At 44.4% G+C, this 26,865-nt stretch overlaps 1 protein-coding gene across 4 annotated transcripts in view; it reads left to right on the top strand.

Moving 5' to 3' along the window:
• PDE8A (phosphodiesterase 8A) overlaps positions 1-26,865 on the top strand; it is a 169,993-nt gene that overhangs the window by 132,231 nt on the left and 10,897 nt on the right. For all 4 annotated transcript variants that reach the window (XM_064366196.1, XM_064366195.1, XM_012448936.3 and 1 more), the window contains exons 10-20: positions 321-372; positions 461-503; positions 9,819-9,896; positions 12,601-12,671; positions 13,101-13,265; positions 14,826-14,874; positions 15,428-15,563; positions 17,078-17,276; positions 20,183-20,400; positions 22,273-22,405; positions 25,385-25,552. In XM_064366196.1, coding sequence (XP_064222266.1) covers positions 321-372; positions 461-503; positions 9,819-9,896; positions 12,601-12,671; positions 13,101-13,265; positions 14,826-14,874; positions 15,428-15,563; positions 17,078-17,276; positions 20,183-20,400; positions 22,273-22,405; positions 25,385-25,552 — 1,312 coding nt within the window. The remainder of the gene's footprint in view (positions 1-320; positions 373-460; positions 504-9,818; positions 9,897-12,600; positions 12,672-13,100; positions 13,266-14,825; positions 14,875-15,427; positions 15,564-17,077; positions 17,277-20,182; positions 20,401-22,272; positions 22,406-25,384; positions 25,553-26,865) is intronic.

The following is a 26,865-nucleotide window of genomic DNA, read 5'->3' on the forward strand; positions in this document are numbered from 1 at the left end:
GAAAATAAAAACATGTTAAAGAACTAAAGGCTCTTGGCTGGTTAACATGCAGTTCACTTTTAAAAACATTTTTATTTTATTGTCTCATGATTAATTGGGAAGAATTTTGTCATTTTTATTGAAGTCACTTCTACAGAGACACCAAAGGATGTTTGTGATCTCTTGTTTATTTATTGGTGGCCTTGGTCACAGTAAGAAGAAATGTTCTCAGAGCATTTTGTGTATTGTGAAAGGGAGGTGCCATTTCGTAATGGAAAATTAATGACATATCCATCAAATTAGAGTCAGAAGAGAAATAATGCATTGTTTTTTACTTGCAGAAAAATTAGACACTATGTGTCCATTATAAGAGTGTGCAATGGCAACAATAAGGTACGTAAGGAGAGCCCCCAGGACCCCAGGAACACCCCAGCAAGATTTGCAGCAGTCAGAACTAATGGCTTTTAAAATTCACTTTTAGGCTGAGAAAATATCCGAAAGTGTTCAGTCTGACACTCATACAGGTATGGTGCCCCATATTTATTCTTAGAGTTTGTTGAGTTTTTAGAGAAAAAATAAAAACAGATCTTTACTCTAACTAGCCGGCCTGGTGCAATGGTGGGATTGTGTTTTCCTCACACCGTGGCAGCATTTCTCTCCCAACTCCACAGGTTGGTTTAGGAGTCAAAGGACTTGAGCACTTGTGAGCATTCTGACAGGTGCTCTGGAGTGGGTCTCTCAGCCTTCAGGGGAAAGAACTGGTCAACTGAAATGCATGAACTCATGTGAAGTGTGGCTTTATAACCTGATTTATGCTTTAAGAGGCAGACAGGGTTGGGTGTTTATCCCATAGTCCTTTACCATGCACATCTTTATCTGTCCTGACACCCATTACTGCCAGCCTACAGGGAGGTAGCTGGGCCCCTTGCATTTGCCTCACCTCTGTGTCTCTTAGCCATGCCTTGGACATCTCATCTCCATAGCTTTGTTATTGCTAATGCATTTCCCTGGCTTAGAGTCCCCTGTTTCCTTCAAATGTGTCATGGCTTCAGCAAGCCACTTTCTACTCTGGCCCTCACAGATGAAGGGTCTGGGTTGGGATGGTGAAGGGCCCTCACAGATGAAGGGTCTGGGTTGGGATGGTGAAGGGCCCTCACAGATGAAGGGTCTGGGTTGGGATGGTGAAGGGCCCTCACAGATGAAGGGTCTGGGTTGGGATGGTGAAGGGCCCTCACAGATGAAGGGTCTGGGTTGGGATGGTGAAGGGCCCTCACAGATGAAGGGTCTGGGTTGGGATGGTGAAGGGCCCTCACAGATGAAGGGGCTGGGCTGGGAGGGTGAAGCTTCAGACAGGAGGGGCTCTGTCAAGTGTCTGTGTAGACACTTGGTGTGCCACCCTGCTTTGCCTGAGCAGTGTGCTCTGCTTGCCCAGCTGGTCTGTAAAAGCCTCTTCGAAGACTTCCCTTCATGTTGTTGATGATATGCTTTCTGCCTTACCAGAACAGTTCATTCATTCATTCTAGGAACATTTACTATATATTTTTGTGAGCACTTACTGTGTACAAGATACCTGTACTAAGTGCTCTATGTACAGCTTATTTTAATGAAGCCTTGGACTAACTCGTGGTAAGCATTTTATAGGTGAAATTCCCTTTTTACAGGTAAGGAAATTGAAAGTTTAAATAATCTGCCCAAGGATCTCCATCTAGGAAGTGGCAGAGCTAGCACCTAAATCCAGGAGGGCTGACACCAGAGCTCTGAAGCACAGTTTTTGGTTTTTACCAGCGCCTCAGGAGCAATCAAGAGATTTAATCTGAAAGGAAGAGAGACACGTTGACACAAAGGAACAGAGCAAGTCATAAGAAATGATCCACAGGAATGAGAGCGGGCCAGTGGGGAGTGTTTTAGACAGGGAGAGGTGGATTTGAATAAGAAAAGAGGTGTGAGTGGAAAAGCATTCTGGCAATAAAAACAGGCATAGAAGAGGGAGACTACAGGGCATGTTCCAGAAAAAGCAAGCATTCAATTTTGACTGGTATAAAAGGTCAGTGGGGAAAGAAGTGTTTGGGTCAATAAGGATCCAGCTGGGCGTGGTGGCTCACGCCTGTAATCCCACACTTTGGGAGGCTGAGGCAGCTGATCACCCGAGGTCAGGAATTTGAGATCAGCCTGGCCAACATGTCGAAACTCTGTCCCTGCTAAAAATAGAAATATTAGTCGGGCATGGTGGTGGGACCCTATAATCCCAGCTACTGGGGAGGCTGAGGCAGGAGAATCACTTGAACCTGGGAGGCGGAGGTTGCAGTGAGCTGAGATTGTGCCATTGCACTCCAGCCTGGGCAACAAGAGTGAAACTTTATCTTAAAAAAAAAAAAGAATGCTTCAATGCTAGCTGGGAAGTTTGCATTTTCATCTGTATAGTGGGAGTCTGAGGATTTGTGAGTCAGGGAGCAGCATCATGACACCTGAGCTCTGAGAAACTCGTAGAGCATGTATGTAAGATTACAAGGAAGGAGACACCTTAAAGAATACCAGCATTGCCGTGGTCGAAAGGAGAGAAAACAATGGCCAGGAAACAATATGGTGATGACAGTAGGAAGAGAGAAGAGAGGCCAGATGTGATGATGGTGTGGGACCGGAGAGAAAGAAGCAAGAAAGAGCCCTTGAAAAGGTTGTTTCTGAACCTGGATATTCAGGAAGTAGCAGTAGGACTGGGGAGGATGAATGTGGAGAGCTCTACCTGTGAGGTCCTGGTGGGCAGCCAGGTAGGTTTGTTTATTCACCCCTCTGCCCATTCATTCTACAGATTTCTGCCGAGTACCTACTGAGTGCTGGCTCCTGTGTTCTGCAAAGAGGTTAGCACTAGAGATGAAAATGTTTCTGGCCAGCCAAGCATTAGCAAATAGCACAGATACGGACATGATGTAAACCAGGGATGGTAAAGTGAATGAACAGCAAGAAAAGGAGAGGAGGGGTGAGGCGGATTCCTAGAGACCACCTACCTTCAGAGGAGGAGGAAACAAGCAGGAAAGGGGTTAGAGGGAGCAGGGAGTCTGGAGAGTGTCGCTGAAGCCAAGGGCTGGGAGAATGGGAAGCATCAAGACTGGTGAGGGCTGAAGCGCACAGAGGGAGGGAGGGGGATATGGAGCCAGAGATGGATAAAAACTTTTGCTTTGCATCCAAGAGCTGTTCTGTAACCTGTAGATGTGCAGTTTCAGGAGAATGGCAAGGGCAGAGGCCAGATTGCAGGGGATGGAGGAGTCAGAGTAGCAGCAGCATGTGTGGGCCTGTTATGGAGCGTCCTACACTGCAGATTCACAGGGGGCTTTTACTTGGTTTTAAGCATTTTTTAAAACTCTTAAGAATGGCACTGTAAAGTAGGTATGACTATTATTTATATTCCTTTATTACAGAGGAAGAAACTGAGGGAGCCAGGTGTGGTGGCTCACACCTGTAATCCCAGCACCTTGGGAGGCCAAGGTGGACAGATCGCTTGAGCCCCACAGTTTGAGACCAGCCTGGGCAACATGGTGAAACCCTGTCTCTACCAAACATAGAAAAAATTAGCTTGGTGTGGTGACATGCACCAGTAGTCTCAGCTACATGGGAGGCTGAGGCATGAGAATCACTTGAACCTAGGAGGCGGAGGCTGCAGTGAGCCGAGATCGTGCCATTGCACTCCAGCCTGGGCGACAGAGCAAGGCTCCATCTCAGAAAAGAAAAGAAAAAATAAAAGTTCAGTGACAGCCTAGAGTTGGGTAGCCAGGATATAGCAGACCTGGGACTGAGAGGCAGAGTTAGTGATGTAGTCAGAGAAAATGTTAGGCAGGGGGCTCATCACCCAACCTGCATTCGTACCGGGCCATTTGGTCCTTTCACTTGATCAGCGCTGACTTAGGAGTTTTACCCATCCCACCCAGATGAGCCACCTGCCCATCTCACCTCCCCGTTTAGCAGCATAACCAGCTTTATGTCCAAAGGTCTCAACTGGCTATCTTCGCTTGAGAAAGCAGGGTGGAGCTATTATAGGCCACAGGCCAGCCAAAGTCCTTGGTTACACACAACAGAAATCAATTCTTAAGCAGAAAAGGAGGTTTTTTTGGAAGGAAATAGGATTGCTTACAGATTTTACAAGAAAGCTCTAGCACTGGTTTTGGAAAAGGAGGCAGGAAGCTGGGCAACTGTCCCCGCTACTCTTGGCTTGTCATAGGAGCACTGTGGTTAGGGGACTGCTGCTGTCACTACTGAGCTTTGAGCAGCACTGGCTCTGTTGAGGTCTGGGCATAGGGTGTTGCTGTTCTCACCATGGGTAGCGTAGCTTCTTCACACCTCGCTTCCTTGCCTCACTCACTTGAAAGCAGACTCTTGGAAGGAAGCACTCATTTGGCTGTTCCTGTGTCACCTGCTCTGCCACTAACTGGGTATGGAGCAGCGGAGTCTCTGGCCTTCTCCCTTCCATAGTGAGAGGACTTAGAACTCCCCAGACATGGGAAGGAAAGTTCAGGGTCTAGGCATCCAAAAGAGTAATAAAATCCCAATACAGGCTCCCTTTTCCCTGGCCCATGTGTTGTTTTCACATGACACTCTCACTGAGGACACCAAATTGTTGTAGTGACAACTGTCCAGTCTGCAAACTGAATTATTCTGGGTCCAGCCCTGAGTCTGGCTGTAGGTACACAGAAAATGAACGTGAGGTTCACTGTCTGGTGGCAAGGGAAAATAATTTCAATATCCTGTGGTTTGTAGTATCACACTGGGGAAAAGCTGAGGGACGCTTCCCAGAAATGATGATGATGAGGATGATGATACTTAAGCTGGTGTCTGGAAGAGAAGCAGGGGTCATGCGAGGACAAGGTGGGAGGAGCAGCACACGTAAAGGCATTGAGAGCTGAGGCTGGGGCAGGACAGTTTGGATTCATCCTGCAAGCAGAGGAAGGCCAAGGGAATCTTTATAAATTGGTAAATGGGAGCCAGGCATGGTGGCTCACACCTGTAATCCCAGCACTTCGGGAGGCCGAGGTGGGTGGATCATGAGGTCAGGAGTTCGAGACCAGCCTGGTCAACATAGTGAAACCCCGTCTTTACTAAAAATACAAAAATTAGTTGGGCATAGTGGCACATGCCTGTAGCCCCAGCTACTCAGGAGACTGAGGCAGGAGAATCACTTGAACCCAGGAGGCGGAGGTCGCAGTGAGCTGAAATCATGCCACTGCACTCCAGTCTGGGCAACAGAGCAAGACTCCGTCTCAAAAAAAAAAAAAAAATAGGTAAATGGGAAAGGGTCAGGTCTTAGAAAGATAGTCATGGAGAAAATAAATTGAAGACAAAGTAACTCCTGAATCCAGCCTCAGGAGCCCAATCAGAGACTGGATTCAGGAGTTACTTAAGTATAATCAGGATTTGGGAACCAGCTTACTGTCTGGGATAAAGAGAAGACTTGAGAATGACACCAAGGTATCTAGTCATCAAGTAGCTTGGCTGTTGGATAACATTAATTAAAATAATTATCAAGTAGCTTGGCTACTGGATGACATTAAAATAACAAGTGCAAATAAGATAATAAGAAAGAGCAGGTTTGAACAAGGAGTAGATAGTAAGTTTAGATTTGAACTTATCACATCTGAAGTGATAAACCAAAACTTTTGGCCCTGGGCCAGCTCTCCTGAAGAGAGCAAGTGAGGCAGGAAGATTGACTACCAAGAAAGGAGTCCAGTAATAATAGACATTTGAAGAATGGCCAGGGGAGCATGGAGGAGCAGGATGAATTCATTCATTCATTCAGCCAAAACTCAGTGCACAACTGTTGTGCACCAGGCAACATCTGTGTCTCTGCTTGCGAGATGTGTTTCTAGCTGGGGGGTGAGGTAGACAGTAAGCAAATAAACATACGGTGTATCAGATGGTGCTAAGTTCTATGCAGAAGAATAAAGCCAGAGGATTGGGCATGTAGGAGATGAGGAGGTGGTCAGGACAGGCCTTGCCAGGAAGGTGACAGGCCTGGTTCTTGGTCAGGTGGTATGAGTGGGGCCCAGGCCTCAGTATACTTTACAGGTGTTCTCATGGGCTACCAGCGTTGGGTGGTTGTTAGAGGCCTCATAGATCATTGAAAAGACTTGGGAGATTTGATCTGCACCTGGAGAAAGTGAACTTTCTTGGGAGGAAGAGGTAGTTACCAGGGGCCCAAGTGCAGAGAGTCCTGGGAACATGAGGGCCAACAGGAGGCTGTGGGCGTGGCAGTTTGGAGGTGGCCCCGGTGGAGAGCAAGTGCTCTGCAAATGCTTATGCTGTTGTGAGTGCCTGAGGAAGTGCTCTGACAGTCTGCTGTGGTCCTGGCAGAATGACTTGGGCAAGTCACATAAGATACTTGGGCCTGGACTTCCTCATATCCAAACTGGAGCTCCTGCTTCCAGGCCGCAGGGCTAATGTGACTTGGAGGAAGCTGCTGTTTGTGAGGGTTCTTGATTGGTTACCCCCTCTCATCAACTCCACTGTTTTTCCAAGTTCCCTGGATTTACCCAGCAGGTCAAGGAACTGCTATTAATTATTTCTCTACTGAAAGGATAGGCAGACTTTATGGGTCCCATTTTACAGAACAGAAAGCCAAGAACAGAGACATGAAGTTGCAGGGGATCCTGAGCCCATGCCCTGGTTGTAGGGGCTTATTTAGTGTTCTCTCCACTGGCAGGCCTGATACTTCAGGATGAGTGTGTGTTTTCTGAGTGCTCAGTAAGCATGAGGCCCTGGACACAGCACGCCTTCAGGAGCTGGTAGTCTTGTTGAGATGTAAGCCTCACACTTTGTCTTCAACCTCTTGGTGTTCCCTGAGGACAACTTCTGAGAGCTGGGTGCTGCGGTGAGACAGGGTGGAGACATGGTCCATCTCTACCCACTGGGCAAAAATTAACAGAATCATGTATAACTTGCTACAGGCACTAGGGGAGCAGCAAGCTTAGCAGGGCTTTTGGGAACAAGACGATCTTGTATTTACATATAGTAACCTTGAAATGGTCGAGTAGAAATTAAAGCCTGCTTAGTCTCCCTCCACTCCTCACAGCACATCCTTCATACATACTGCTGCCTGCCCTTCTGCAGCCACACTGCTCCATCTGCACAAGCAGTTTCCCCCTCCTGGAAATGTGGTCCTCCTCCTCCTCATCTTGACTGCAGCTACAAGACTCCATCCATCTCCTTTCTGTTCCCACTCCCAGAGGAGAATCTGCCACTCTACTCCCCTCCCTCCCCCCGGCCACCACCCAGGCTCCTCCTGAACTTCAAAATTATTACTGTGACTCTTAGTTGTTTTCCCCTGACCATCTCCTTTTGAGGACATGGACCATACCTTATCATTTTCACCTCCCTAATGCCTAGCTTAGGGCATCACACATGGTAGGTGCCCAGTAAAGGTTTGTTGAATGGAATAAGAGAGGGAAGAATGAAGGAACAAATAACCCTAAGTTCCCAACCCAGGCTCATCAGGTGGCTATGTGGACATTACTCATCATGCAGCTCAGAGGAAGGAGACACACTTCCGGCTCCATGTGGTCGAGGAGAGGGGAAATGTGAAGGTGTGAACACTTGGAGAGAGTGCAGTGTCATGTCTCAGATGAAAGGAGCAGGTGTCAAGGCTGTTCCAGAGACGGAAGGCGGAGCAGTTGTGCTAATGCAGCACATTCATGGGAAACAGCGAGAGATGAAAGGCAGGCAGCTGAAGGCTGACTGTACCTATCCTTGAATGCCAGGAAGTTCCTTATCTCCGAGACACCGAAGGATTTTGAGCAGGGGAGCCACAGAATCAAAGTGGCTGATTTAACAGAACTTTGATTTGTGCACAGGAAGGTGCAGGTTTTTGGTGAAGCAGATGTGTATTTATTGAGCTTTTATACACATGCTGCTTCTAGCACATGCTAGGCACAGTACTGATCACCTAGGAAAGACAGGAAAAACTGTCCCTGCCCTCAAGTCATTCATGTTAGCGAGGAAGGCAAGACAGTAAAGCACTGCTCGGGTGGTGTGGAGAGGCTATTTAAGGGAAGGTTTCCCAAAAGTTATGATACCCGAACTGCATCTTCAAAGAAGATCTGGGGTAACCAGGTGAGGAAGGTGGCATGGGAGAGGCACATTCCCAAGTAAGTGGTGTGTACCAAGTCATAGAAGTTTGGGAGTTTGAAACTTACCCTAAAAGCAAGGATGAACTGTCGAAGTGTTTTGATTGAGAGAGATCTGGTTGGATTTTTGTTTTAGAACGATTGCTTGGCTACCTGCAGAGAATAAGTTGAAGGGGGTAAGGTTGGTGTTTTGGAACCAATCTGGGAGGCTATCGTTAATGACAAGTGTCTGAGCTCAGACAGGGATAAAGCAAGGGATAGACTCGAGGTGTTGAGGAGGTAGAATCCTTAGATTTGGCTGACCCAGTGGAAGGAGAGGAGCAGGGACGGGGAGAAGTGATGGATGAATTCTGCCAAAGAAAAAGAGTTAATGGTGGATAATCAATTCATTTGCAGTTCCTGAGGAGTATCCAAATGAGGTGGTAAGTGGTTAGTTAAGTCTGGAGCTCAGGAGAGAGGCCTGGGGTAAGATGGCAACATAGGAATTAATTAGAACTATAGGAAGGAATGAGATCTCCCCAGGAGGTTTTGTTGACTGAGAAGGGCTAAGGATAGAACCTTTGGAAAACCAGGGGTGCTGAGGAAGAGGAAATCATGGAAGAAACTAGAAAGGAATAGTAAGAGATGGAAGGAAAACCATGAGTGTGGACTCTGCAAATAGGAGTGTCCAGAAAGGGATCAGGTGTGTCTAGTACCACAATCAAGTCAGTCAGGCAAGGATCGAGTTGTAGCCTTCAGACTTAGCAAAAAGGAGGTCATTGGTGACCTTGACATGTTCACTCTCAGTGCCCACAGAGAAGAGGATGTAGTTTAACAAAGAAGCAAACAGCAGGTGAAGAGGCTTCTTGACAGTGCAGAGGAAATGCCAAGGGCCTGCATTCGGTTCCTGTCCATGAGCAGAGAGAGGTTTCGGGTGAGGAAGCCAAGAGAAGCTAGAGAAGCTACTCCATGGCTGTGGGAAGAGCTGAGTTCAGCACCCACCCTGCTGTGCACTCATCTGCAAAGCAGCTCCCGTTTCCTTGTCTGTGAAATGGGGATGCATGGCACAGTCTGAGAGGCCCACGGCACCGTGCGTGGTACCCAGCAGGTGCAGAGAAGGAGTCAGGAAGAAAAGTTAGAGTTGTCTTGTCAGTGATTGGTGTGGGGGTCAGGCAGGGTTAAAGAAGAGTCAGAGACAGCCCCCTTCTGAAGCCTAGGAGGGTAGTGTGTCCTTCACAGAGAAGAGGGGGTGAAAGGGAGAAGGATGAGCTATCATGTGAAATATACCTCAAATAGTGTTCACCATACTACCCTAGGAAAGAGAGGAATGTTTTCCCCAGGATATAGTAGACCTTATTTTGTAAAGAAAGTAAAAGATTTTTATTTGGGGCACAGTTGGGTGGGGATCAGAATTTTCCCACCATTTTACTCAGTTATATAGAAACGTCATAGGAGAGATTCTTCTGAGGTCATTCCTGTCAGTTGTCACTTTATGTCTTGGGACTCTGTAATTACATATTCTGAAACTGTAAAGCCCTTGTTTATATGTGCACCTGGTGGGACATTTTGAGAAACTGTAACCCCATAAAACTGGTCATTCATAGTCTTCCTCTCTGTATTGTGTTTACTTTTGTGGCATTTAAATCATGTTCAATTCTTAAAGTTGAGAGTTTTAAAAAATTTTTAGATCGGTATCCTTCCTTAATATGTTGCTTAAATGTCTTTGAAGAAGTGATTTATTATTTGTTTCTACAGATAATCAGACAGGCAAACATAAAGACAGGAGAAAAGGCTCACTAGACGTCAAAGCTGTTGCCTCCCGTGCAACTGAAGGTGAGTGACGAAGACAAGAAAATGTGATCAAATCACTGTTGAATACATAGAGGCCTGCCCTGCCCTGCTCCTCCCTGCCCCGCCCTGCCCAGGCTCATCCTGTCTACCTCCAATTCTTGGGAGAGGAGGAAACCCTCTGGAAACTAGTGTTTCATTTCTTCCTCTCTGTGGACTTCTGCCAGTGGGCTCCATTCTGAGCCTTTTTAATGGAATCAGAAAATAAGAGGAAAAGATACATTTCCCATATAGTCTATAGTTGCTTTTCTAAACTGTAACAGCAGATGTCAGTTCATCTGCCAAAATTGTATGCATTTGGTAATTCTTAAAGATCTACCCCATGCAGGTTGCAGTTTGCCATGGAAACTGTTAAGAGAGGGGTGAGCTTGATTTTGGAATTGTGAAAAACCCTTATTCAGCAAATTGAAATATACTTTAAGTTCTAATTGAAATATACTTTTTAAAAAGAATATGTAGATGCATGGCCTGAATGACCTAGTTTTTAAAATGTAATCAACATTGCTTATAGAGAGTATGGAGGCAGGTATTACTGCTAGCTGTATACATTCTTTGGTCCAAAAATGAGTAGGGAAGGATACAGAGCTGGTTGTACTGGTTCAAAATGCAAATTTTTCCAAGGTGATATCAGCTACGATTATACAGTGGGGATCAAATGCCACCCTCTCATCCCTCACAGATTTGTTGTGTGGCCCAGATGACATGCTGTGTACTCCTTGCACTGGAAAGACCATACAGATTACACCCCTGCTTTGAGGGCAGGGTTGGGGTGGTGTCAGTGAGGAAGTGGTATGGGACTGTGGGAAGGACTGTAGGTTTTGGTGTCAGAATGACTTCAGTTCACGTCCCAATGTCATCTACTCTCTGTGTAGCCTTGAGGGTGGACTTCTGTGCTTCCCTTGCCTTATGTGTAAAGTGGGGATAATTTGCTGTCTACAGAGGATTGTGTGAGGATTAAATGAGTATGTGTGGTGCCTGGTAAGTAAGGGTAGGGACTCAGTGTTAGCTGCCATCGTCATCTCATTGTAGCTGTTGTGATTACAATCCCAGACCCTCTGCAGTCCTGGAGCAGCACAGAGCAGAGCTGAGGTCACTGCCCATGACAGTCTTTATACTTTTTTCCTTATTGCATTTACGCTTTGATTTTTTCTGATTCCTTCATTTATTCATTTATTTATTTAGAGACGGAGTTTTGCTTTCTTACCAGGCTGGAGTGCAATGGCGGGATCTTGGTTCACTGCAACCACCGCTTCCCAGGTTCAAGCAATTCTCCTGCCTCAGCCTTCCTAGTAGCTGGGACTGCCTCAGCCTTCCTAGTAGCTGGGACTACAGGTGCACACCACCATGCCCAGCTATTTTTTTTTTTTTTTTTTTTTGTATTTTTAGTAGAGATAGGGTTTTACCATGTTGGCCAGGATGGTCTCAATCTCTTGACCTCGTGATCTGCCCGCCTCGGCCTTCCAAAGTGCTGGGTTTACAGGTGTGAGCCACCATGCCCTGCCAATTCCTTTATTTTTTAATTGACAAGTAAGAATGATGTATATTTATTATGTACATGATGTTTTGACCTATCTGTACATTGTGGAATGGCTAAATCAAGCTAATTAACATATGTATTACCTCATACACTTTCATTTTTTTGTGGTGAGAACACTTAAAATCTACTCTTAGCAGTCTTCAAAAGTATGTTGTTATTAACTGTAGTCACCATGTAGTAAAATAGATCTCTGTTGTTTGTTACAAGCATATGTCAATTATTTTTAAATGAAAACAAGTCCTTTTATGACAGTGATAAATAGCAATTTTTATTTTTGGTTTAATGACTTCGTTGGGTAAAATGGAAAGTTGGCAGTCCTGTGATCACCGAAATTATAAGTTTAGTTGGGCCTCCAAATTTAAAACATTTGAAACTCCCTGGATTGGTTAACCTTGGACAGTGTCTCTCCTTGGTTGACACATCAGTCTCTGGGACAGTTCCTGGTCTTGCAACGTCTTTGGGAAGCAGCATTTAGCCTGATGGGATTGTTCGTGGAGATACCCAGGACTGAATGTTAATGTTTTTTCTGCCTCAACGTTGCCCAGGCTTCTCCTCACCCCAAAGGAACCATATCTTGACAAGACAACAAAAATTAACAAACTTTAGAACCTAAGAGTTTTTGCCTGCCTCATTTAAGATATTTGCCTAATCATTCTAGATTAAACATAGCAGTGCGAAGCCCCAGAGGGTACCTTGAAAAATTTAACCAGAAATTTGTGTATTTCAGTTATTGGTGAGTTGAATGTTTATTCCTGCCATATATGAAACAAAGAGCATTCTGTGGCATTGTCTTCCAGAACGTTTTTACTCCTAGAGAATGGCAAGCTGAATAATTATAAAGGCTTATTGTCATAGACACAAAAAGAGGCTGTTTGGCTTTGGCTTGCTAGATTGTTTCCTCTGTTTTCTCTCTGGCCTGTGACATCAGAAGTTCAGTCCATGGGGGCATACGTGCATCCTAGTGCCTAGAACTGAAGGAAACAGACTTGGTTATGCCAGAACCACAGGCTTATTAGGATAGGAAGGAAGCTCAGCAAACTCATAGTTCTATCCTGCCCCTTCATCATGCAGCTGAGCACAATGTGCCCTCTGCTGTCAAGACAGGTGCGCAGGGCTGTGCACACCCTGATTTGTGCATCCCTTTCTCCACAGTTTCCAACCAGAGACGACACTCTTCCATGGCGCGGATACATTCCATGACAATTGAGGCGCCCATCACCAAGGTGAAGCAGTTTGTGGTCTGTCTCCAGTGAGCACACATGCTCCTTGTTCTCCCCAAGGATTGTTTCCAATGAGAAGAAACAGGGACCTGCAGTAATGAGAATGCTCTCTTAGTTGTGTGGTGCTGCCTCCTCTCAAGAGACAGGATGTGTGACATGGACATTTTAACTAGGCTTACATTAGTATTAAGTACTATGGCCAGACTGAGTCCTGTTGGGTTTTATTTCGTTTTGTTTTGTTTTTGCCGTTATTTGTTTTTTAGAGATGGGCTTTCACTTCTGTTGCCCAGGCTGGTCTCAAACTCCTGGGCTCAAGTAATTCTCCCTCCTCAGCCTCCTGAGTAGCTGGGATTATAGGCATGCACCACCATCCCTGGCTTTCCCATTGTTTTTAAGGTTATGAAACTCAAGTATTTTCTGTCTATAATGTAGGTAATCAATATTATCAACGCTGCCCAGGAAAGCAGTCCCATGCCTGTGACAGAAGCCCTAGACCGTGTGCTGGAAATTCTAAGGACCACTGAACTATATTCACCACAGTTTGGTGTTAAGGATGATGATCCTCATGCCAATGACCTTGTTGGGGGCTTAATGTCTGTAAGTATATTTGACTAGGCTCCTGGCTAGAGTCTGTCTGTTCTTGGCTGTTTTCTCAGAGGTTATTCATTTAAACAGATCTCTTTGAAGAGGCAGGCAGGGCACTATAGGGTTTAGTCAAGGCCTAAACTCTCCTTCATTGCCTGGGTTCTACTACTCTCTGGCCAAACACACACCTGCTGCCTGCCTCCTAGGGAGAGCTTAGCTTGGAGCAGAGCACAGAAGAATGTAATCCTGACAGTCTGCTGAGCTAGTTCTCCAGTGTTGCTTAGGGCTGCTACAGTAGTTTATCTAAATAAAGCTTGTTTAGTTGTATTAAAGATCTTGAAAACTGGCTCAGTGCAGAACAGAAAGAATGTCTTTCTTCCGCCATATGTATTTAAAATGATGCCAGGGTGTCCAACAGTTTGGACTTTTTAAAGCATCCCACACACATTTGGATGACTGTAGGAAAGAGGGGTTTGGGTATCTTTTACTAGAAAGGGGCTTTGTGCCATAGACTCTTGAGGGGCCCTGGATGCCTCCTTCAACATGTCTGGTATAGATCTCTCACTAGAGAGCGACAACTTTGTGCAGCATAGATTATTCCATTGCTCTGTTAGCTTTTGTCTTGGTCAGAAGCAAATTCTCCCTCCCAATTCCTGCTTTCTGAAGTCACTGGATTTTATAAAAATAAGGTTCCAGGCAGAAATCTAGAAGGTATAGTGGTTTCCAGTGTTGATAATATCTAAGTGCAGTCTTGCCTGTTTGAGACAGAGTCTTCTTCAGACTGTAGGTGAGAGGTGAAAATGATGAGGGATGGGGTGGGATAGTGTCCTGGACGTGAGTAGATGAGAATAGCCATGGGACTGGAGAAGAGGGGGCTGCGGAGAGTCCGAGGTTGGGCAAGGTGGTCTGGGAGCAGTGGTGAGGAGCCCAGGAGTGTCAACTGAGGGGAATGAGATCACTTAGAAGGTGAGAGAGGATCTAATGTTCCCAGGAAAGCCTTGTGTCCTCAGAGTGAGGAGGGTGGCAGGAAAATGGAGAAGAACAGAAGGCAGAGCGGAGTTGTCCCTAAGAAACCAAATGGTCCTGGAGTGCAGGCAAGAACGCTGGGCTTGAGGACCACCTGCCCTGCAAAAGATGCAAGCTCGAGCCGGGCACAGTGGCTCACACCTGTAATCCCAGCACTTTGGGAGGCTGAGGCGGGTGGATCACCTGAGGTCAGGGGTTCAAGACCAGCCTGACCAATATGGTAAAACCTTATGTTTAAAAAAAAAAAAAAAAAAAAAAAAAGATGCAAGCTCACCTCTCGGGTGTTGATCCTGCTCCTGAATTTAGCTTCCAGCAGGGCCAGGCCTGTCCTTCCCAGCAGTAGCCTATTGTGCTCTCCAGTAAGTGACTGAGGTCAGTGGTTGACCACAGTGATGATCACAGGGGTAGACCTACTGGGCCCAGGGCAGCCTTGAGTGGATTGATGGAGATAGCTGCCCTGAGCTGTCCTCTCTGGGAAGACCACCTGGAGTTTCCAGGAAGGAAAGATTAGTTGTGACTTCTTCTTGTTTCCTTGATTTTTATCAGGATGGTTTACGAAGACTATCAGGGAATGAGTATGTTCTTTCAACAAAAAGTAAGTTTTTCCTTTTTAATTTTTTAGATCACTGTGTATAATATTGCAGTCTAGCTTAAGTGATGAAAATAATTTTTCAGATAAAAGTTTTTAAATAATTTTTCACCTCATTAAGAAGTGTCTTGGTATGTCATAAAGCCTCAGAAACAAAGCAGCTGTCTCTGGGGCAGTACCGTCTTCCCTAAGAAATAGTTAGTCCTGGCCGGGCGGGGGGGCTCACGCCTGTAATCCCAGCACTTTGGGAAACCGAGGCAGGTGGATCACCAGGTCAGGAATTCAAGATCAACCTGGCCAACATGGTGAATCCCCGTCTCTACTAAAAATACAAAAATTAGCTGGGCATGGTGGCACGCGCCTGTAGTCCCAGCTACTTGGGAGGCTGAGGCAGGAGAATCGCTTGAACCTGGGAGGTGGAGGTTGCAATGAACTGAGATCACACCACTGCACTCCAGCCTAGGGAACAGGATGAGACTCCGTCTCAAAAAAAAAAAAAAAAAAAAGTTAATCCTCTAAAGCCTATTGATTTTGTTCTCCAAATTACATCACTTTACAGACATTCAAATGGTATCAAGCAATATAATCACTCCCATCTCCCTTGATGATGTCCCACCACGGATAGCTCGGGCAATGGAAAATGAGGAATACTGGGACTTTGATATTTTTGAACTGGAGGCTGCCACCCACAATAGGTGAGTTCATGCAGAGCTCAGCAGAGGGAGAGCTAGATTCCCAGGGCCTGTGTGAGGAGGCTGTCTAAGTGAGGAGTGTGGATTGTACACAGAGCTGGTCCCTGGGCAGGGAGGGGCTCTCAGGAAGGAGTGGCCAGGCAGCAGGTGGCTCTGAGTCACCAGGGCCTGGGGGAGAGTCTGCTGGCCACAGTAATGGCACATTCATGGAAAGCATGCAACTATGCCAGTGACTTCTCCAAGTAGCACAGGACTTTTTTCTGTGAAATAAAAGTATTTCTCCTGTAGGTAGAAATACATAAGAGATCTGCTTAGAGCCTAGAACCAAAATTTATTAGAAACACACATACACATGTGATAAGAGCTAACCCCAGATCTTGATTGCTGTGTTGCGGATAGCCATAGGGACACCCAAAGGCCCAGTCATGCTCATCTGGGTTTGATCACAGAGAGTAGGAGCAGGAATGGGGTTTTGTCTTGAGTTTTGTCCCTTGCCAGAGAAGAGCTGTTAACCAAAGGTTGGCAGTTGGCTGGGCACATAAGAAAGGGAGGTACACAGAGCTGATTCCAGCCAAGACTGCCCTCAAGGGTGTCTTGGGAGAGGCGTGCTCAGTTGCGCCATGGGATGGCTCCTCAGGTCTCATCTCAGTCTGGATGACCTGTCCCCAAGATAGCCCCCCGACTTTTTCAGGCTCGCCTTGAGTTAACCTTCTCATACATTCTACTTCCCCATCTCCCAGCACAGCCAAGGAGAGTGGAAAAGAATACTCCCTTGGCATATGAATCTTTGAGCACCTGGTTAATATCCTAATGACATTATATCCATGTGAATCAGGCTAAGGCAGGTCAGTTTAAGTTCTGTGATCACCTCTGGATACTGTCTCAACACAGCTAGTTTCTTGGCCTTTAAAGGCAAGGGCCAGATGCTGGGTCAAGGTGATTTCTCAAGTAAGAACCTAACTTGGTGACCAGTTGGTCACCTTGGGGAAAACCCCCTCTTAATGTAATTCCCACCACCAGATTATTGAGAAAATTCCATGGCGTACGGAAGTGACTGGCTCATGCGACATTTTCAGGAAATGTTTTCTTATAGGCAGGATGTCTGGCCAATGACATCCGTCCAGCAAGTCCAAAGGAGAGGATAATGTTCAAGGTGGCACAAGCTTAGCCTTGGAAAAGGATTATTTGGAGGAATCCAGTAGTGCAAGTAGGAAGCTGAACCTGGAAGGACAAAACGAGCAAACTCCCCCAGGCAAATCAGGAATCCCAGCGAGGCTGAGGCCAGAGCTGCTGCTGCAGGGGACAGCCCGCTCTCACCCATGCATCTTGGTCCCCTGAGGGCAAGAAGTGGAACCAGAGTTGGTTGGCCCCCACAGAAAGAGGCCAGCGCAGCCCAAGCAGTCACCGCTTTGCTGCCCTGCACTCTCTGAAATTTGGCTTGGAACTTATTCAGGCCTCAAACACTTGGCCTGTTTGTTTACTTTGTTCTAACATTGTGGGTGTTTTTCTCTCTATAGGCCTTTGATTTATCTTGGTCTCAAAATGTTTGCTCGCTTTGGAATCTGTGAGTTCTTACACTGCTCCGAGTCAACGCTAAGATCGTGGTTACAAATTATTGAAGCCAATTATCATTCTTCCAATCCCTACCACAATTCTACACATTCTGCTGATGTGCTTCATGCCACTGCCTATTTTCTCTCCAAGGAGAGGATAAAGGTGAGCTGTGTTTACACACTATGTTTAATGGGCAGGAGCAGTGGGGAGAGTAGAATGCTCCTGCCTCCATCAAGATACACAGCATGACTGCTCATGTGTGCAGCCTGGCACAGGAAGGGTGAGGCTACACTGTAGCTTTGGGAAATTGATGTGTTAATTCATGACAAAATCCTTGCCATTCCATGAGGGTATAAGAAGCAGGATTTGGTTCTGGAGGAGAAACCCAACAAGAAAAGGATTAGGGCTATTCTTCTTGGGCTTTCACTCCAAGCCTGTGCACTAGTAGAGCCAAGTAAGTGTTAGATATCCCCACTTTAGGGCCTCCATCTGTATATCAAAGTCTGCAGGGCTCTAAGGCCAAGTTGATCATCTCTGTTCCCAGCACTGCTCCCACCCAGGGTTATCTACCTAATCCAGGGTTCCGTCATCCAACCAGATACCCAGGCTGGAAACTGAGAGTCATCCTTGGTTCTTTCCACTCCTCAGCCCCCGACATCTGGTTTATCATCTGACCTTGCCTCCTGTCACACCTAAATTTCTCAGATTTGTCTCCTCCTCATAATGCCCCTGCTGCTGTCCCAGTGAGGCCCCCCACAATCCTCTCCTATCTGGGCAGTTCCCAACTAGAACTCCTACCTGTCCTGCCTCCTGTGGAATGCCCTCACGCTACTGCCATTGCAAACTTTCTGAAACAGCACATCCGATCCTGTCATTCCCAGAAGCAGCTTCCCACCTCCCTCAGGATTTAAACTTTAAAGTCTGCAGCTCTCCACGCTCACCTCAACAGTGAGCTCCTCTCATCATTTCCTCTCGTGTGCCCCAGGAACTGGTCACTTTTGGGCCATGCCAAATCACTTTAGTTTCTGAAACTTCTGCCCTTGACCTGCTGTCCCTTGGCAGGGCGTAGATGGCTGCAGCCATGCAAGGCCAGGACAAGTGGCTCCTGGTCGCATTTCCTCCTCTGTATCACGGGACTAGCATTTGGCAGAGAGGAAAGTGGAAGATGACGTCTGGCACACAGAGGGAGTGAACAAGTGTTTATTCCTCACCTTGAAGGGCAGTCCCTCTCAGAGCTTTCTCTGCTCCCTCTAGTTCTTACTGCTGTTGTTTTTTTTAAGAAAAAAATCAAATCAGACTGTAGGTAAAATACATGTCCAGAGAAGGGACTGTTTTCTAAATTATGAAAACAGATAACAGAGGGATGTCTGTGTCAATATGGCTCAGCATATAAATAACCTAATTTTGCTGCATTGCTTTTGAACTACTCTGTAGACAACATACAAACATATTTAGAGAGCTAACTGAGCACAATTTTTAAGAGCATTTATTAAAATGTCACAGTGGCTCACACCTGTAATCCCAGCACTTTGGGAGACCAAGGCGCAAATGGATCAGGAGTTCGAGACTAGCCTGGCCAACATGGTGAAACACTGCCTCTCCTAAAAATAGAAAAGTTAGCCAGGCTTGGTAGCGCATGCTTGTAATCCCAGCTACTTGGGCAGCCGAGGCAGGAGAATCACTTGAACCCAGGAGGTGGAGGTTGCAGTGAGCCAACATCACACCACTGCATTCCAGCTTGGGTGACAGAGCAAGACTCCATCTCAAAAAAAAAAAAAAGAGCATTTATTGAAATGTAATTCAATAATTTAGATTATTGAATTTTAATTTAAATCAATTTAAATAAATTTGCAAGACTGATTTATTAGCTATACATCTTCTTTTCAAGTGTCTGCAGGGTATTTACAAAAATGATCTTATACTGGGACATAATGTGTTGAACTTCTAAACTTCATAGGCTTTATTTTCTAACCACAACACAACAAAATAGAACTTAATAACTAATGGTTAATTTAAAATGTCAGCTACAACAAATGAGAAAATATTCTGAATAATTTGGAGATCAACAAATAAAACTAAAAATGGAATTAGTTAGAAAACAAAATGAGAAATTTATCTATTAAAACTTATAGAATGAAGCCAATTGTATATTGAAGGGTTTATGTTTTAAAATGCCTTAATCACTTAGGGAAGGAAAAGAACATGGGAAGAGCAAAATGATAATCCAAAGTGGCTCCTGGAAGAAAAATAAAGTCCAAGAAAATAGATAAAGTTCTAGCTAAACTAGTTAAGATATATAAAGACACAAAAATGTACACATTTAAAGTAGAAAATAGTAGAAGGAAGTACCACACACATATGTACTAAATCAAAAGCTTTAAAATAGTTTTTTAATGGAATGTTTTAAATTAAAGTGATGTAAAGAAAAAAAATGTCAATAACATGGAAGTAATTTTAGTAATTTTTAAATTATTGAATTTCTTCAAAAGTTGGCTCCTGACCCAGATAGACAGGTGAATTCTTTAGCCCTTTAAGGAATTTTTCCATGTTACATAAACCTTTCCAGAGCCTTGAAAAAGATGGAAAACTTCCAGATCATTTTGTCAAACTCACAAAACTCTGACATCAACCTGACAAAGGTAGCACTAAAGGGGGGAAGAAAACTAGACCAATTCCCAGTTAATGTTAAGTGGTGCCTATTTTAAACTTTATTTAAAATTCTTTCTTTCCTTTATTAATATTAGTTTATGTTGGTCTAAGTCAATATCTCAGACTAAGGACTTTTTTTGTGATGGGTCTAGAGAAAGACTGGCTGAGGAGGTGACTCCTATCTGTTGAAAACACCTGTATTTTGGTAAGTCCTTAACTTGTGTGAGACTAACAAACATTTGCAGAAATGTAATTGTTTTAGGGTGGAGATAGGAAAACTAGTTTGCTCACTTAGTATACTTTTCTTAGAAATCTGAAATATTGTTACCTTAAAGTAATAGGGGAGAAAGAAAACTATACAGAAGGCTTCCTTGCCTTCAATGTCATAACCCAGTTTTTAAAAGCTCTCTTGTTTTCAGGAAACTTTAGATCCAATTGATGAGGTCGCTGCACTCATTGCAGCCACCATTCATGATGTGGATCACCCTGGGAGAACCAATTCCTTCCTGTGTAATGCTGGAAGTGAGCTGGCCATTTTGTACAATGACATTGCTGTGCTGGAGAGCCACCATGCGGCCTTGGCCTTCCAGCTGACCATTGGAGATGATAAATGCAATATATTTAAAAACATGGAGAGGTAAGAACAATGATTGAGGATGGTGTTGATCCCTTTTTGTCTTTCTTAAACAGCTATATTGAGATATAATTCACATATTACACAGTTCACCCATTTAAAGTGTACAGTGCACCAGACATAGTGACTCATGCCTATAAACCCAGCACTTTGGGAGGCTAAGACAGGAGGATCACTTGAGCCCAGGAGTTTGAGACTACCCTTGGCAACATAGGGAGACCCTGTCTCTACAAAAAGGAAAAAAAAATTAGCCAGGCTTGGTGAGCGTGTCTGTAGTCCCAGCTACTCGGGAGGCTGAGGTGGGAGGACTGCTTGAGCCAAGAGGCTGAGGTTGCAGTGAGCTGCGATCACACCACTGCATTCCAGCTTGAGCAACAGAGCGAGACCCTGTCTCAAAATAATAATAATGTGTACAGTGGTTTTTACTAAATTCATAGAGTTGTGCAACCATCACCACAATCAGTTTTAGAATATCACCCCTTCGATAAAACCTCAAATTTATGAGCAGTTCCTTTCTATTCCCCCTCAACTCCCCTAGTCCTAGACAACTAGTGATCTACTTTCTGTCCATCGATTTGCCAGTTCTGGACATTTTATGTAAATGGAATCATACGCAACATGTGATCTTTTGTGACTGGCTTCTTTGACTTAGCACGTTTTTAAGATTCAGCCCCTTTATGTCTTGATGTTTCAAGATGAAGTATAATGCTGATATCTTGAGCTCTTAGAGACTCAGAGAAGCAGTCATCTTACATCTCTCCCTGAAGCACTCCACTCCGCCCCTCTGTGCCCAGCATACGTCTCCTTGGCATTGTCTCTGTTTACATGTCACTTTCTTGGGGAAGTCTTCCCTGATCTCTCATGCTAAGTTAAACCCTCTATTCAATCCCAGATTCCTTCATAGCACATATCACATTTCTTATTAAATAATTATTTTTTAATTATTTGCTTAATGTCTGATTAGATTCTTAAGCTCTGTAAGGTCACAAGGGTCATATGTCACCATGCCCCCGGTGCCTAGTACAGTGCTTGGTACATACTAGGATCTTAGTGAATATCAGTTGAAAAAGGAAAAAACATTGTATCATGAAGAATACTTACTAATTTGGAATTTTAAAGAAGAGGATTCTTGATTTTGTAAAACTCCCTTCTGCCATGTTCTAGGATTTCAGAGATGGAGTTAAAGTAGTTTCTATTCATATTTGCATATAGCTACATCAGTTATCAGTGGAAAACTGCATCAGACCCTATTAACTTTCCAGGGAAAGTTTTCTACCCAACTGCAGAAAAGGGGTTGAGTAGAGACTTTCATTTCATATTTGTTTGTACCCCTTCAAATTTTGAATTATATGGATTATCCCTTCAAGAAATGAATTTTTAAAGTACTAAAATAAAAGCAAGGGTTAGAGTTAGAGGTATCAAGTACTCCCTATGATTTTCTCAGCTATCAGAAGATCTGTCCTCACATTCTATGGGCACTAAAATTGTTGGGTCTCAAGGTACCTTCATGTGGGGTATATTCTTTATAACCACAGATCTCTATCTTCATTAAGAGAACTGGTATCACTCACCTTTCTTATATTCTTATTCAAAGAACTATATACATCATACTACAGAATGACAAGATAAACACTGCAACTATAAAGCTTTGCCTGTAGCTTTTGGTTTTAACTTCTGTTTGGGTTCTCCTTGCTAACAATCTAGGCACTAACCCATAACTTCCACATCCTTTTAAAATGTGTCTTGTGACTTTCAGTGACATTAGACTTATTGTAGCTTCGGAGGACACATAACCTGGATAACATTGTTTTCAGGAGTACCTGTCTGGTCTGGATCAGTAATCTGTAGCAGCCTCTAATTTGTCTTCGAAAACAGGAATGACTATCGGACACTGCGCCAGGGGATTATTGACATGGTCCTAGCCACAGAAATGACAAAGCACTTTGAGCATGTCAACAAATTTGTCAACAGCATCAACAAACCCTTGGCAACACTAGAAGAAAATGGGGTAAGGGAAACTTACTGCAAAGAGAACCTGTGTTTGGGGTCCTTGTATCACTGGGTTGTGGAGCCACATGGGCTACGATATCAGCCACAGAAGGGTTCCCTCAGTGGGTGTATTAGGGTTCTCTTAGAGGGACAGAACTAATAGAATATATATGTGTGTGTATATATATACACACATGCATACAAAGGGGAGTTTATTAACTAACACAATCACAAGGTCCCACAATAGGCTGTCTGCAAACTGAGGAGCAAGGGGAGCCAGTCTGAGTCCCATACTAAAGAACTTGAAGTCTACTGTTTGAGGGCAGAAAGCATCCAGCATGGGAGAAATGCAGGCTGGGAGGCTAGGTCTGTTTCTCCTTTTCAGGTTTTTCTGCCTGCTTTATATTTGATGGCAGCTGATCAGACTATGCCCACCATCTTAAGGGTGGATCTGCCATCCCCAGCCCACTGACTCAGCACCCTCACAGACACACCCAGGATCAATACTTTGTATCCTTCCATCCAATCAAGTTGACACTCAGTATTAACCATCTCAGTGGGCTCACTAAACTTAGTTTTTATTGGTTAAAAAATTATTTAAAGTGCAAAAACTTGGCAGGAAAAAAATTTAGCACATCCAACTAGATGAAAAAACTCAAAAGGAAGATCAGATTTTAAATAAACTAACTTCAGACAGGTAGACTATTCCTGTTCCCTTTCTCACTAATATTCCTGTCCTCTTTGCCATTCTGTGATCAGTTGGAGCCCTTGACATCTCTCTCTAGCCACTCCCACTGGGCATATATCATAGTAGCAGCAGCTATTCTCTCTTGGTCCACACTTAGAGAAGTGTGTGTGGATGGAGAAAGGCACTGTATTTGGGTTGCAAGTGTGACATTATTGTTGCCCCCTTTCTACATTTGAGGCATGGAGTCCACAATAACTGCTGGGCTAGGATAACATTAACCCTCTTGCCAGGCGGGAGACTCCAGCTGAGGAAGCAGACAGGCTCGAGCTCCCACCCTATTTCTACTGTACCATTTGCTTATCTGTAGAATAGGAATAATAAGTCTCAAGGAATAGGAGTGATGAGCATGGTACATGGTAGGCACTTAAGAACTGGAGCCTGTTATAGTAGATTGGTTGTGTCATCAGCAACTTAAAGAATATGTTCCTTCATGAACCCTCTTCCTCTGAGGCCCACATTTACTGAACATGTTGGCAGCACCTCACAGTCTTCTCTACCACCCTCCTCCCCAGCTTCTGTCACCATCCTGAGATAGTTGCCACACACAAGGATGCCTCATCCTTGCAGGCTGGACTTCTAACTCCATTTTACTTCCGCAACTCATTTGTTTGGCCATGGCCTTTGTCTACCCCGTGGCTTTCTAGTGTATTACCCCTTGACATTTACTTCAGTTTAACCTGATGTTGAGAACTGTTCCTTCACCCTTTCCTGTTCTCTCACTTTATCAGCCTGCCCCTGACTTCACTCTCTTTCCAAAGACTTTCAACACAGAGGTGCCTGTACCAGCCTCTTTCATTGGCTCCTGCCCTGCCATTCTGGATAGGGCCATTTGTCACCCGGCCACCACTCCTGGCTGACCCCATGCCACAGAAGGAAATAACACACCTCACAGACTTAGTTTCCTCCATCTAGTCTGGACAGCCCCTAGACTTAGCTGAGTTTTCTGCTCCACTTAACATTATGGTTCTCATCTCTGTTGTCAGTACGTGGGGTTACTTCTGAGACTGAAAATCAATATCCAGTGGGTCAGAGCAGGAGAAAGGAAGATGATAGACAATAGTTTCCAGGCTGGCAGTACTAAACTGTAGTCACACTGCAGGTATTGACAGATCTGAAGAAAGAAGCGTCAGCACAGAGCTGGTCAGCAGGGGAAACCTGGAGTGAGGAGAGCTACTGAAGTAGCACTGGTGTAGTCACTGTGGCACTCTCCAGGACGCCTGGAGTCAGGTTGCCACCTGCCCATCTTGATGGTAGATCTGTTCCCTTGAACTGGGACCATCAGGCCTTCTTAGACCACTGTCGTTGCATATTGAAATGCTATGCCTAACTCCTCTGCAAGGTTGCTTGATGGGCATGGAATCAGACTGAGGTTACTTGATTGCCTCTGCTCTTTTCCATTGCTGTCTGCCCCAGTACCCTCTAACCTGAGTTCTCTTCAGAGAGCCTATGAATAGAGGTTCTATTATGTCATAAATTGATCCATAGCCAGTAGGGATCCTTGTGATGCAGACAGCATGTGATACTGTGAGTGGAAGGCAGCCTGGGACTAAAGGCAGAACTTAAGTTCTTATCCTGGCTCAGCTGGGTTGCTTTGGAGAAGTCACTTCACCTCCCTGAGTCGCAGTGTCCTCATTTGTAAAATGTAATAAATACTTTTTATGCTTACCATTAGATCTTCTCGTGAGTGCAGATCAACAGAAAATGACTGTTAAGTCCTTTATACATCAAAAATGTTAGGGCAGATTCCCAAGATCACACCTATCACAGGACTGGGTTGAGAAGTAAGGAGCCTGTTGGGCTACAAGAGCCCATTTGTTGTGAGGGCAGAGAAATGTTTTTTTTTTTAGCTCATACTTTTTAAAAATAAATATAATAAAAGATAAAACCAGTCTTTGAGTTCTTACAAGGGCGGGGGGAGAGTAGAACAGAAAAAAAGGCAACTGTGACAAAGATTTAGTGAGAGGAAGAGAAGAAAGAGGCAAGGAAAAGGGGAAGGGCAGATACACCAACCCCTGTGCTGCCCTCCACTCCTAGGTCCTGTTGGAATCTCACTGAGCCTTGGTTTTCTCCTGTGTAAAATGAGAGGCCAAACTCAATGCTCATAGTATCCTTGGCAGTGTTTTGTGAGAGCTTTAACTTGTAGATCCTGACTAGTGCTCTTTTTGTGCTTGCAGTGGGACCAGACCAGTAAGAGAGGGCTTGGCACCAAGGGACCCATTTTGATTGCTTTGAATTCCACTCATGTTTTAGGAAACTGATAAAGATCAGGAAGCCATAAATACTATGCTTAGGACTCCAGAGAACCGGACTCTAATTAAACGAATGCTGATTAAATGTGCTGATGTGTCCAATCCCTGCCGACCCCTGCAGTACTGCATCGAGTGGGCTGCACGCATTTCAGAAGAATATTTTTCTCAGGTAAGATGCTGATTCTTTCAAGTTTCTAGAGAGAGAAAGAGATAAGAACCATAAAACCATAAGAGAGAATGGACTTAACACTAGGAAATAGGGTTCTAAACAAAATTCTGTCCTTGTATTGCATGTTTACTGGTAATGAATTTTTTTTCTTCTCTCAGAATATGTTTATTTTCCCTTTATTCTTGCAGGATATTTTTGCTAGATATAGCATCCTGGGTTGATGATTTTTTTTCCTGAAAGTACTTTAAAGGAGCCATCTGGTCTTCATATTCTTTCTGAGTGAGAACAAACCTCTCTCGGGGCAGAAAAATATACCAGGAAATATACTGGCTAAGATTTTTCCAGATTTGGTAGAGGGCATATGCATATGTATACAAAGCCCGGTGAACTTTAACCCATGTCAGATTTGTTATAGTCAAGCAGCTAACAAGCTAAAGATAAATCTTGAAATCAGCCAGAGAAAAAGTAATGCATTACTTACAAGAAAACAGGGATTCTCTGTTCTCTGACTTCCCATCAGAAGCTATGAAGGCCAGAAGACACTGGAACATCTTTAAAGTGCTGTTAGTTTTAGGACCCAAGGTAGGAGAATCACTTGAGCCTAAGAGCAACCTGGGCAACATAGTGAGACCTTGTCTCTACAAATAATTTAAATATTAGCCGGGCATAGTGATGCACTCCTATAGTCCCAGCTACTTGAGAGGCTGAAGCAGGAGGATCACTCAAAGCCCAGGAGGTTGAGGCTGCAGTGAGCTGTGATTATGTCACTGCACTCCAACCTGGGCAACAAAATGAGGCCCTGTCTCAAAACATACAGCTAACATTCTATTTAATGGTGTGAGATATTGAATACATATAAGATTGGAAAGAAGGTAAGGGTGCCCATTCTTACATCTTCTGTTCAACATTGTATTGGTGGTCATCATTACAACCGGCAAGGGGAGAAAAAGGTTTAAAGAACAAAAAGTAAGACGTATATTTGCTTCTGTTTGCAGATGACATGACTTTACGTAGAAAATTCTAAGGGATGTACAAACAATTATTAGCATTAGTAAGTGTATCTGATTTAGCAGTGTCATAGAACACAGCTCAATATACAAAAGTGAGTTGTATTTTATATACTAGCAGCCAACAACTGGAAAATGAAACCAAGAGCTCAGTCCCATTTACAATAGCGATAAAAAAATTAAAATTACTTAGGAACAAATTTAATAAAAGATGACCAGAACTTTACAATGCAAACCATAAAACATTGCTGAAACATTTAATGAACACTTGAATGAATGGGAAGGCATATCATGTTCACATACTGG

The sequence above is a fragment of the Aotus nancymaae genome, unplaced genomic scaffold, assembly GCF_030222135.1.
Source record: "Aotus nancymaae isolate 86718 unplaced genomic scaffold, 86718_ANA_hifiasm-v0.15.2.pri h1tg000064l_0, whole genome shotgun sequence".
NCBI classification, from domain to species: domain Eukaryota; kingdom Metazoa; phylum Chordata; class Mammalia; order Primates; family Aotidae; genus Aotus; species Aotus nancymaae.